The sequence below is a fragment of the Antennarius striatus genome, chromosome 13 (genome assembly GCF_040054535.1).
Source record: "Antennarius striatus isolate MH-2024 chromosome 13, ASM4005453v1, whole genome shotgun sequence".
Lineage (NCBI taxonomy): Eukaryota > Metazoa > Chordata > Actinopteri > Lophiiformes > Antennariidae > Antennarius > Antennarius striatus.
Window position 1 is genome coordinate 15109922 of NC_090788.1, and position 13294 is coordinate 15123215.

Below are 13294 nucleotides of genomic sequence, written 5' to 3' on the forward strand. Positions count from 1 at the left end.
CACCACACCGAGGTGAGGAACAAATGAACACTTCAGCATTTTATGGCGCTCTAGCTTGGGTCAAACTGTGTTAAACTTCAGATCTCACTCAAAGAAACATTGATTGCAAATGTAGTTATATACCTGTATAAGTATAATAATTTGACCGACTACTCCCTTCATGTTCTCACTCAAAAATTGGAAACAGAGACCGCTACCATTCAAGGTGTCACCTGTTCATCAGGAGCTTTAGCTATTTACCCAATCACTCGAACAGTGACATATCAGCCGCTGGAAGCAAAGTGGGGTTCAAGAACGCTTTGACTAGACGTGGGCACTGACATGACTCATATGTTAGTGTGAATAAAGCCTTTACGCTTTCAGAGACCCTCACAGTAGTCCTTATGGATTTATCCTATCTTGAATAAAATTGAAAAGGGCAATCTGTACGTTTTCTGTCAATACTCCATAGAATTTCATTAAAGAATTGAAGTCTGTGCTTGTTCAAATGCATTTGAAACAAATGTTGAATTGGTTCAATGATGAGGTTATTGTCTTGTTGGGATAAACGTCCCTTAAGGAGACGTAAACTTAACCCTAATCGTTCAAACAAGATGTTATCTTCAGACTCCTGCATTTGAATTCTTGAGTACACCCGGACACCAAAGCTGAAAAAACCCACTACGATGACACCGTACCAGTCCATGTGTGACAGAACCAATGCAGCTGGATTTTGATTGCAGTGAGGGATGCCATACTGATCTGATGCTCTTCTATTAATCTTTCATCAGCAACTGCAGCCATTTAACTGGAATTACATCTGGACAAATGATCGTGCTTTAATCATCTTTGAATCTGAGTGGCCTTATATTGTCTTCTGCATGTTAGAGAATAAACCAAAGAACTTGATCAATCTGCAGAGACACAGAACTAGCTTTGGAATTGACCGTGTGCATTAGATAAGGTGGGGTCACTCTCAACACAAACAGCATCACCATATCATGTTGTCCTTCATTCTGGGTCTTTCACTGCCACCAGTGTTTCACTAGAGAGGAATAAATTAGATTTGGTTTGATTATGGCAACATTTGTCTGTAACTTCTACAATACATTAAAATTGTAGCATTGTGTTTTGCTTGGTTTTAGTGGTTTTCTGGATATACCGTGGATATAAACAGCTTTTTAAAATTTACAAAGTGGATATGAATCAGTGTTTTTACATTTCTGAGCTACCTACCAGACTGAGAATAAACATTTAGTAGAAGTAATACAAAATACCAATTTGTTTGTGTCAGTGTGTGTTTTATATGTAATGTAGAACAATAAATAAAAAATGTCCAGAGTTAAGTAATACTATGGAAAAGCAGATTTTCGGTTCTGAAGTTCACTCTTCATCCCTTTCGTCTACTATTTACTCTTGTTCTGAGCCCCTCGATCTCGCTTTTCATTATCAGGGATGTGTGGAATTGTGGAGAATCAATGGGGGGGCTGCAGTGGTCTCTGACAAATGCTGGTGACAGTAAATCGATGAAAGGCCAATCAACCATGTGCCGTCTGCTAACCTCCTTTACACACAGCTGGATGTGAATGATTTTAAAAGGTCCCAGCAGCCCGGTCTCTCTAGTTATCATCAAATACACTGTGGTGACAGGTCTGGGTGTAGGGGCAAGAATAGACCTTGACAGATAACAGAAAATCAATGCGTCTCTTAGAAGCTTTATCGTCGATATAGATGGGGCAGTTAGACATCTTCAAATTACCATTGGAACCACAGCATTAGATAGCAGATGAGAGGGTGAAGACTTCAGGCCAGTGTTGAGAGCAAATCAATGACAAGCCTATTAGTGTTTGTGTCAGCTGCTCTGTTTGGCTAGAGGGGAGAGATGGAAGGAACAGAAGCTGCTGAAGACGAAGGTAAATGGGTGAAGACAGGCTCTACATAATGAAAGGAGCAGCAGGGATAGAGATAAAGGAGAAATGTCAGATAAAAAAAGAACTTCAGAAGATAAAAAACAGACTTCTGTCAAATATCTGCAAAGAAAAAAAAACAGTCTTTGTTGTTTCTCTGAAGGAAAGCCTTTTTCTGTGGTTATCCTGCAGACGGGAGATGAGAAATTCCTGCCTAAGAGGCTGCAGAGAGAACAACCAATGTGGCTATTTACAGCTTCCTTATGAGTCACCATAAACAACAGATGCATCACATCCAAGATATGTTTTCCTTTTGGTACCAAATATATCAAAAGGAATGTTATGGTGAGACATGAAAATACCAAATACAAAAAAATGGATGTGGTATGTTTTTTTTCAGTTATGCAAACTCCATGAAGAAAAAGAGAAGTACTGTACCTGTTTGTGGGGGAAACTCTCCAGCTCCATCTACTGACGGAGTCGTGTAAGGGCAGGAGACCAGAACGTCTCACTTTCTATTCCAGCAAAAATCAGCTGATGAAGGATCACTGAAAGTCTGCATTTCATGTACAGTTCACGGATTTTTAATTTGCTCATGAAGTGGAGAAATTTGTCAAATCTTTGAAACAAATCAGCATGAACACATTAAATGTTAAAGAGGTCACCTTTCAGTTTGATGTGTGCTGTAGGTTAGATGTGAGTATTTACATGTGCATGTATGATTTGAAACATTTGATCGTTTTTTAAGGTGGAATTTGAAATAAAGTCTGTTTTCCATTGCACAGATATGCAGTAAATTGCCAACTAAATGTCTTAATTTAACATCGAACTGCTGACACTGACAATTGCTTTCTGTAAGAAAATCCACCTAAATCACTAGCAGTTACTGTAGTTACCAGATATTAATTACGGTTTCTAACAATTCCTCATAAACTAAACCCCGTTTTCCGAACCAAATTCTCTGTGGCTTAAACTCTTTTCAAATCAAACACTGTTTGGCCAAACTTTAAACCCAATTTACAAAACTCATTTGCTTTTTTTTTTGGCAAAACCTTAAGCACATTCCCCGTCACTAAGCACATTTCACACCGTGATACACTTGTGCTGCAAAATTGTAAACACTGCCAGCAACTCCAACACAGCTGTCATCTTTCACACACAACAGCTCAAAATTGAACACGCATGTTTCTAATGATGTGATCAGACCAAATGGGCAGGATAACAGCCAGCTCACAGTAAATATGCTACGATAGACCGGAACATACAGAGAGGCAGAGGAGTTTATGAGAGGTAAGACTGAGAATCCTCTTTGTAGGATTGAAAGACAACTAAATCAGAGTGAAAGGACTCTTCTTTCCTCCCCCCAAAAAAGAAGCGATCATTTGTCCATCAAAATAATGCCATCCAGCTCCAGGAAATTCTTCAGAAAGTGACTGAAGACAATGTCAGCTTTGATGGAATCATCAGTGTCTCTGTAAACTACTGATCCTGTCCTCCAATGCAGCACACTTGGCATGAAATAATTTTAAAGAGAACCCTTTGAGTGCAATTCCACCACCACCAAGATCAGATATGTTTCAACTGGATTAAAAGGAAAGGCCCCATAAATACATTTCCATGGATGAAGCAGAGTTTAACACGATTGGTCAATGCGCGATTGTAAATCCCTGGCCAGCATCGTGGCAATGTCACCATTTGAAAAACTAAGACAACAGACATTTCTTATATTCATAATAAATGCTTACAGTGGCATCTAACAATGCTGCGGTGAAAAAACAACGCTAATGGGATTTGAATGGTGCCACAAAACCACATGTTATGGAGTTATTAGACTTTTACAGTATCTATTTTACCTTTGCAGGATATAAAAATAGGGATTTGTGACCCTGTAGACTATGAAAGCTTCAGTAATTCCCACACGGGCAATATAAGAAGAACATTCACTACTAAATCACTTCCCTCAGGCGACATAGAGTAGCACTCCTGAGCCACACATCCCCATGTAAATGGTAATGTTCAGTCACTTGCGTCATGATTTGGAGTCCAAGCATAGAAGACAGAAGCGTCAGCTGAATGACGTCGGTCACAAATTACGCTGAGATACATGATATCATTTGGCATCATGCAGACAATCAGAAAATGGTTTCCAAGTAACCTCACTCCCACACAGACATGTCTACTGTCAGGTCCAGGGCATGAGAAATACTTGTAATTCCAGACAGTGTTGTTGTAAAATTATCCTTTCTATCCTCTGTGTGTGTGTGTGTGTGTGTGTGTGTGTGTGTGTGTGTGTGTGTGTGTGTGTGTGTGTGTGTGTGTGTGTGTGTGTGTCAAATTACGCTCCAGTCTGTTCAGGACAGTCCTAAAGATAGTGACCAGGCAGGTCACTATCTTATGTTCATGTGGTGTAGCATTGCAGCTTTTGGATGCTGGAGAGAAGCGAAGAAGCCTTTGAAGCTTGTGAACTAACAAATGTGTCCTACGCTAAATTTTTAGTAAAACCCACTGATAGTGTAATAATAATTAAAAAAAAATCTCTTTGAGTGAGACAGACTAAAGTGTTTTGGAAGTTGATTTTTCTATATGCATTATGAATTCTGAATGGACCTGCAAAAGGATAAATAAATATTGTTACAAATAATAAGGGCTGTTTTGGATCAGTTTGAGAATAGAACAGAACAGAATAGAATAGAATAGAATAGAATAGAATAGAACAGAATAGAATAACGATGTCCGTCGGAGCGGACCTGTGACAGGATGACGCCCGGTGTCCCCAAACTCCCCCCCGGTCACCCTGTACCGACGGGAGTCCGCTCCCCTCCGCTTTCCCCCACAGATGATGGAGACGATGCTTTCCGCTCCCCGCCGCTGGTGCGAGTTAGAGGGGAGTGAAGAAGGAGGGAGGAAAGGGAGAACGGGAGGGAACGAGGAGACAGAAGCGGACTAGGGAGGGAGGGGGGAGGAGAGTGGATGTAGCTCTAGCTGCCAGCCGGGGGAGAGCTACCTAGCCCGGGCAGCTCTGCCGAAACATCCATGGGTGGCTGTGTGGGGAGCCACCACGACTCCTCGGGCAGCCTGAACGAGAACTCGGACGGCACTGGAGGTAACTTACCCGGCCTGTCGACACGTTTGAGCGGCTAAGCGGCTCGTCTGGAGCTCCGGTCCGCCTGCATGCTGTCCCGGCTGGGGGGGGGGGGCGTCCCCTTTCCCTTCATCACAGCCGAGCCAGACAGACTGGAGACACGCACGGCAGGACTCCCGGGTGTCTCCCCGGGAGCCGAGGCCTGGAAGCGGGAATTCTGGGGTCGCTGCTACTCAGTGAAGCGGGAATAGTGACGGTGCTCCGCTGCCTTCCTTTGTTCTGGGTGTTTTATTAGCTAGCCGGCTAAATGTAGCTCAGTTAGCTCGCTAGCTTTCTGCATAACAAATGTGGGTCACAGACGGCAGCTCTGTGTGCACTTTATTCACAAGTTACTGTTAGCTTAGCACCAGTGGAGACATGTCCAGCTGGTTTTCTGACTGTTTGGTACATGTGTGTGGGTTCAGAGTGTTTCAGTGCTGGAAAAGTGTTGGTTGGCAAAAGAAGAGGTCAAACTTAACTGCTGCTTCAGCTTTATGGTGAGGACACTTCATGAAGAGTTTGGTGATCGAGGCCTGAGAGAAGCAGGAACCACACTGACAACATTAGTTTCTGAGGCATTACACAGGAAATCTTTTTTTTTTTTTTTTTTTTTTACTGTCATAATGCTGCAACTTGACTGACTGGTTCAACCATCAATATGTGTTTTTGGTAAATCTGTTAGGTGTGTCTTGTCATGTGAAAGTCTGTGGCTAGAATGACGTCAAGGATGGGCCATTAGAAGTCTGAACCTCACTGATCAAGCTGAGGTGTAACAGATGTGTTTATACTGAAGTTTTCTGGTTGACTGGTCTTGAGAAAGGATTTCAGGAATGGCCAGTGAGGTATTTTAATGTTAGATTGGGAAATAAAGCGGGGTTGGGTTGGAGCACACACACCACATTTTGCCCCAGCATCTGTCTGACTGGATTCAGAGATCCTGTTGTCTGTACAGTGGAGTCTGACTGTGATCATGTTTTGTTAAAGTGAATGCAGACAAAGCTGTCAGACTTGAACACATTTTGTTTCTATGACAGCATGCTTTTATAACAAGTAGATATGTTGATGATACATATGTATATACATCACTGTAATTACATTACCATGTAATTGCGGTGATAATTTTAATATGATATGTATTATAAACAGTGTGGCTTGTGGACAGACTAGTCCATTAGAGAGGTAGTTGGGTCATTACCCTGACAAACCTTTCCTCAGTGTCACTCTCAGACGTCCCATGTAGAGACAGGTGTCATTGATCACTGGGAGTCATCAGTGAACCGAGGAGTGATATTTCTTGTTTGCTTTTTCATTTTACAAAAGACAACCCCAACCTCGTTTACCATCAATTGGTTGGTAGGAGCCTTTCATCCGTCTGTCCGTTCATCCGTCTGTGGAAAGCTTGATTAAAAAAAATACTGTCTGTCAGACTTCTTATCTTGGCTAAGAATGAAAGGCGACATAGTGGTGTAGAGAAAGAAAAAGTCTGCAACTATAACTGCACAAAAGAAAATCGTTCTTGTTATTTAATAGAGAGCCAGATCAGCAGATGAACAAACTAGCCTGACAATCTGTTGAGCACAAACTCCAACCTGGCTGAAAGTTTTATCAGTTTCTTGTGATTAAAGAAAATTGCTCTTTTCAGAATGTGATGTTCTTGTTTGCAGTTGGTATGTGGAATTGGATGCATGAAAACATGTTCAGAGTCAGAGTGCAGTGAGTCAGTCATTATAGGCTTTATTTACTTCAAACATGCAGCTAAAGGTTGGTGTTATCAGTGTGTTGCATGATCGCTGGAGAACATGTGTATCGGCAGCAGGTGTAACTCAACACCTTGATCGGACGCCTTCCTCTGTCCTGTCCTCTCCGTTTGTTGCTCCCACACACGCCCACACGTACAGACTGTTCTGTTCTTGCCGTCCCGTTGGTGTTGATCCAGATGGTGTTATTCATCAGCCGCTCTGCTGCAGACGTCCATCGGTAGATGCTACACCCTTTAACTGGACACTGGACACACTCGGTTGTGTTGTTTGTTTGTGTGTTACCATGTTTGAGAGGGATTGTGTTAGGAAAGATGTTTTGAAGATATCCTTAATTTCTAATTTTTCTGTTCTTTTTGTCTTCTGTGTCCCCTCTCCTCCTTTCTATTCTCTCTTTCTCATCCCTCATCTACTGGGTCGTCTATCCCACTATTTCTTCTTTTCCCACTCTCACTCTAAATTCCGTGTCATTTCCACATTTCCTCTGATTCCTTTCCCTTGACTCCCTGCACACCCTCTTGTCTTATTCTCCATTTCCTTTCTATCTTTCCTTTCCTCTCTCTCTTGTTCTTCCTCCCAGTGGCTCTAGGGCGTAACCAGCCCCTGAAGAGAGAGCGGCCTAAATGGAAAAGCGACTACCCAATGACTGAAGGCCAGCTTCGCAGCAAGAGAGATGAGTTCTGGGATACGGCACCGGCGTTTGAAGGCAGGAAGGAGATATGGGATGCGTTGCGGGCAGCGGCCAGTGCCTTTGAGAGCAATGACCACTTGCTGGCTCAAGCCATCCTGGACGGGGCCAGCATCACACTGCCTCACGGTAGCACAACCTTTCAGAGTCGTACACACAATAGATAGATCATAGTGTGTTTTCCTGTCCGTGAAATACAGCTGGTGGAATTTAATGTAGGACAATCTAATGTCCCGCCGGTCGGGTTCTCTAGAGAAATGCCAACTCAGGAAGTAGAGAGTTTCTTCACAAGGCTACGGATCGTGTTTATGTGCTAGTTTTGATGTGTGTGGACACACTGAGAGAGAATCGCTCCCTGTGGGGAAGGTGGGAATAATTATTATGGTAATAGGTCAACAGGGACACAGAACTGGCCTAACTGGGGTAAGGTAAAAGTGGGTTTTAGTGTAGCAGTTGTTAATAGAAAGACTTTTTCTGCATGTAAACATAGTCTTGTCTTGCTCCATTTGTGGGTTTATCAGATTAGATCTGATCTTGCTAAACGGCAGCTGTGGATTCCTCTGAAATCACTACTTCACTCAGTCCTCCAGCGATTTCCGTACTTTAACCACTCCGAACGCCAAACGTTTCTATTGGTGTCTTTTTATGCTTCCACCGTTACTGTTTAACCAGATTATTTGATGAAACAGCCTCACCACCTTGGCCAATAACAATAAAATTCTGCAGCTTCCTGTAACTTTTAGATTAATAATTTTACAGTTTTAAAGATATTTTCTTCAAATCAGATTCGGTACTTAGCATATTTAAATGCTCCTATGTTTTTATAATAAACCAAGTAAAGGACATTATGAAGTTTTACTGGGTAAATCAAATGGACAGACATTGTGGTGATGATTTGGTCATATTAGCTATTTTCTCATAAGTTAATGATACATGATAATCAACCAATATCATACCACAACCTACATTCATGAGAGGAAAAAAACTTTCGTCATCTGAAAGGAACATACCTTGACTTTGATGAATATTTCATGGCTTCTAGAAACAAAGTGTTGCTAGAAGAGGAAAGAGCCATCCGTCTGCCCTCTGTCAGACCAGTCATGTGTCCCATTCAGGACTTCAACCTCTAACATAAAAACTCATCTGACACAAGTCATTCACACGACTAGAGCAACTAAATGGACATTGTTCAATTCCTTTTCTGCTGATACCAAAACTCTATAGGAACACTCAGACTGAGAATCACAGCCAAGTGTTGCTCCGTAGAAACATCTCTGTGTTGTCAGACACTTGATAACATCACAAGTCTGTAACGTCTGTCTGTTCAACAAGTGCAGCCTCAAGTTACATTGTGTTTCACATAGATCCCAGTGGTCCCATGTTAATCGCGGGATTTACATTACAGGCTAAAAATAACCCGCAATAGGTGACATCCGCAAAGTAGTCAGCTTTATTTTTCACAATTATTATAGATGTTTTGAGGCTGTAAATCCCCTCACTACATATTTTATGCCCTTTTCTCAAACAGGCAATTGCATTTTCACGTTTTTTTCTCTCTTGTTTAAACACACAAGACACAGAACACAGTGCATTATTTAGAAAAAGCATGCAAAATTGCGATAAAAAAAACTGCGAGACCACAAAAGTGAACCGCATTATGGTGAGGGACCACTTTGTAAGTTTTCAAAGATCCTCTTCCTTTTTTTTTCTCCTATTTTTTGACAGATATTTGACTGCTTGCTAATTAAGTTATCAAAAAGGAAACCTTTTTGTTATACTCCCACTTCAAAATCATAAAATAATACAAAAACTGTTTTGTTCCTTAATAGTTAATTTCACATAAGACTACCATCATTAATAGTGAAATGTCATCACAATATGTTATTTTCTGAGATAGCAATCATACCGTGCAACTACAGGCTAGTTTGTTTTTGGGGGGTTTTTTTGCACCATGTTTTTGTACACATTCTAAATGTAAGATGCTGTACTGCCTGTCCACATCACCACATTCAGAATCCTAACTTCCCTCTTGTTCCATCCTTCAGTCTCTGGTGGACGGTAACTCGAGACGAAACCTTAATGTCCTCACCTTTACCACAGTAGCCGTTGTCTAGAGAACAGAGAGCAGCTTCCTTTGAATTTCCGCTGACTCATCACTGTCTAATTTGCCACAGTACTCATTAAGTCCCACAAATGGCTCCAGCTATAATTTAAGCCTTGAAATATCAGGACAAGTGCCATGACTTCTTTAAATACCTTTTACAAAGACTGGAGAGGTGTTCTGGCTTCAGGGCTGGGAGTTATCAAGTTATTTGGTTCTCTTTTTTTTTTTTTAAGAAAAACATAATTACAAACATTGAAAAGACAAATTTCCAGGGAAAATGGGATGTTTCACATTTTCCTCATGAAAGCAACATTAAAAGTAAACTGTTATGTAAGGGATACCTAAGAGGACTCCCCCTCAAGTTTCTGTAGGTGGAGTGGTATCACCTCTTCACTAGATCTTAATCCCCCCCTTGCCACCGCATGTGTCTGAAGCTTAGTATGAGTTAATGTTTTTATTGTCGTATTAAACACACATCTGTCCCCTTTCTCCTTTTCACTCATCGACCTTTCCTTATTTTCATGCAAGTCGGGTTCTCATTTCTCCATTTCATTTCACCGAAGCGAAATGTCAGTGGGATTTCAGGAAGATGTACCTTTAAAGTTCAGTTGATGACTTCAGCAATGAAAATATACAGAATATTCTGATTTATATATAAATATACCTAAAGGTCACCAAGTTCAGAATCAAACCATGAACATAATTTATTCAGAGTATTCTTTAGAAACAAAGTTTAGACATTATTTCAGGTTACTGGGCTGTAAGCTTGTATGAATGGATGTTGTATTGTTTACCTTTCTGTGGGGGTTTGGAAGCTTTTGGAAGCCATTTGTCGAGAGCTTGGGTTTGACTCTTATCCCATTCTTCCAGGGGCTCTGACTGAATGTTATGATGAACTGGGAAATCGATACCAGCTGCCGGTCTACTGCCTCTCCCCTCCAGTCAACATGATTGAAGAGCGATCTGAGGAGCTCGACTGTTCGGATCCCGACTCCGGAGCCGCAGATCCATCAATAGGTAGTGCCAGTGATCCAGCTTCAGGAGGGGAGTGCCAGCTCCGGCTGCGACTCTCCACGGGCCGTGACCTCCGACTGGCAGTCCGTTCCACGGACACAGTGGGCATAATGAAGCGTCGCCTGCAGAGTCATGAAGGTGTGCCTGCCGCCACCCAGCGCTGGTTTTTCTCAGGTCGGCCTCTGACTGACAGGCTGCGCTTGGACCAACTAAACATCTCCAGGGACTACGTGGTGCAGGTCATCATAAGCCAGCCACCACCACCAGAGCCAGTATCAACACCAGGACACACACCAGAGGCCACTGGGCCAGTAACCGTGGAGAGCGTGGCTCCACTGCCACATAAGCCCACATCGGTGGAAAATTAACCAACCAGGCAGACTGGAGGTGGCGGTATAAGACGACGATAGCACAGGAGAAAAAAGACTGGATTGGAGTTTTCTCTTTTGATTTGCACTCTTCTCTTCTCTCTGTGTTTCTGCTGAGAAGGGCTTTGTTTGGGCAGAAGTTGACTGCTGGAACAAACAGACTATTTAAATGAGAAAAGACTCATGGTTTTACACATTGAAATTTTTGACCTTTTTAGCTGTTCCTAAGGAACTAAGGAGCAAAAAGAGAACTTCGATTGATGGCTTGAAGGGTTTTCTTAGCAACGCTGATGTTCGAATGTTTCATTTCTTTACCATTTCCATATCGAGCTCAGCTCTCTGGCCGAGCTACTTCTGCAGATTGCTGCTCAAGGCGACAGAATCTTACATGTTCCTTCATTTCAACACGAGTGGTTTAGAAAGAATTACAATCATTACTGTTGTTCAGGCTTTTATTTTTGATTGTGTACAAATCCAATCCAAAACATTTCAGTCAGTATGCTAACATCTATAAAGAAACTTTGGTATTGACAGGGAGGGAACAGAAAATACAGTATGTCCTCCCTGGAAATTGCTGTCGGGGATCATGACGGGGATCATGTTTTAGCGAGCTGACGTGGGAATAGCTGCTTTATTTCATTCTGCTTCACAGAACAATCAGAGCAGTCATGTAATAATCATGAGTAGTCTGCCTATTTGTGTGTCTGCGTGCATGTGTGTGTGTGTGTGTGTGTGTGTGTTTGTGTGTGTGTTTGTGTGTGTGTGTGTGTGTGTGGTGGTGGGGGTCTGCGTGAGCGTGGATATTCATATATGTTCAAAACACAACCACACTTGTTTTTGTGGCAAAAGAATGGAACACCAGAAACACAGTTGCATATTTTGATTAAAAATAGATTGTTTTTTAATTAAAATTGGTTGTTGTTTCTATTCCTCTGACTCTGTCTGATTGTTTGCCTTCAGTAGATTACATGTTTTGATGAAGAAATGGGACGAGATTGACATTTTGTTACAATATGCAATTAATTTACACCCTGTTGTAGTCCTTCAGTGCCTGTTTGTGGCTAATAATTATTGTTAGAGCTAAAATATGCAATTTGATGCACATTTTAATTCACTCAAAAAAGGGGACTTTGTAATGCAGCACATAAACATGTGAGTCTACCCAGTGAAGGATTATTTTCCTATTGTAAATATGAAGTTAGACCATAGAGCAGAAGAAATTGATTTGATTGTATCTAAGAAGATCCCAGAACTGTAGCTTTGAGTAATAGTTAGGCATTTTAGGAATTTTATTTAGTCACATTCTTGAGAGTTATATGAGACTGATACTGCGCTAATGTATCTAAGGTAAATACATAGTTTAGTAAAGCTTGGGATTGGGCCAGCAAGTCTGTCTGTCTAATGTAGCACTGTGCAAGATGACTTCAAATCAGTATCGCTATTATTTCAAACTTTTACCTCAATTACGATTAAAGTACAATTATTTATTTTATATACCTTTTTTTTTACACTGCCTGCAAAGTTCTGATCTCTGTACTGCAAACATGCTGAACTATTAAAGCTGGGATTTTTTTCTTTTTGTTCGGTGTCATCTTCACTGAAGCCAGAATGAGTTCTGATGGTGGACCTGGCCTTCTTAGTACGTCTGTAAATCTATCTGAGGCCCCCCCCAAATGAATTACATGTCATTTGCTATGTTCCTACACAAAACATGAGTGTTGAGTTGGAGTTTTGTCTGAACTGTTGCTGAATTGGTGTGGATTAGCACCAATCATAAAAACCTTTAGACCGATAGGATGTAAATTCCAGTGGTGATAAACTGATGATCACACTTATGCTTACATTAATTACTTTACATTCTTACCATAGTATATTTAGAGCTTTTAACTAATGAATAGTTCTGCACAGCACTTGGCGGGTTCACATATCCTTCTTTTATGTCAATGCTTCCCAGCCAAGCAGGTCATGGAAAATTCCACGAAAAAAACCCCCCATTATGATGCAAAACAAATTTCTAGAGGAAGGAGGCCATTGTAGCTTTTGTGTTTTAAAGAAGTGCTGCCGACTGGTATTCCCTACTTTAGAACAAATTCATTCATCCAGTAACTGAAGGAAGGAGGAACTAACCTGTGTGGTTACAAGCTGTTTGTCATTAAACTGTGAAGTTCTTGAATGTTAAATTAGAGGAAGACAGGAACCACAAACAAACAATATTCTATTAATTGTGAAAGGTCAGACCTGCACTGGGAAAGGGAAGTAGATATGACATGAGCAGGGTGCAATGAATTTTCCAGTCCCTCTGATTCCGTGCAATTACAGGTTTAATGACCTTTATGTAAGAACATCTTTGTCCATC

General features: G+C 41.4%; 1 protein-coding gene across 2 annotated transcripts; it reads left to right on the forward strand.

Annotated features, from left to right (window-relative positions):
• The first annotated feature begins 4663 nt into the window (after positions 1–4663).
• On the forward strand, positions 4664–12498 carry ubtd2 (ubiquitin domain containing 2). 2 transcript variants are annotated; one of them, XM_068332048.1, is made up of 3 exons: positions 4664–4989; positions 7345–7581; positions 10427–12498. In XM_068332048.1, the coding sequence occupies exons 1-3, from the start codon at positions 4920–4922 to the stop codon at positions 10936–10938; spliced, it is 819 nt and encodes a 272-aa protein (XP_068188149.1). In that variant the 5' UTR covers positions 4664–4919; the 3' UTR covers positions 10939–12498. The 2 variants fall into 2 exon arrangements, with proteins under 2 accessions (XP_068188149.1, XP_068188150.1); XM_068332049.1 differs by lacking the exon at positions 4664–4989 and adding an exon at positions 5089–5224.
• The last annotated feature ends 796 nt before the right edge of the window (positions 12499–13294 follow it).

What these genes read in the sequence shown, in the direction of transcription:
- ubtd2 (XM_068332048.1), top strand. Translation starts at nt 4,920, where the DNA reads ATGGGTGGCTGTGTGGGGAGCCACCACGACTCCTCGGGCAGCCTGAAC. An exon ending in GAACTCGGACGGCACTGGAG is followed by an intron (nt 4,990 to 7,344) that starts GTAACTTACCCG and finishes TCTTCCTCCCAG; the next exon opens with TGGCTCTAGGGCGTAACCAG. An exon ending in CAGCATCACACTGCCTCACG is followed by an intron (nt 7,582 to 10,426) that starts GTAGCACAACCT and finishes CCATTCTTCCAG; the next exon opens with GGGCTCTGACTGAATGTTAT.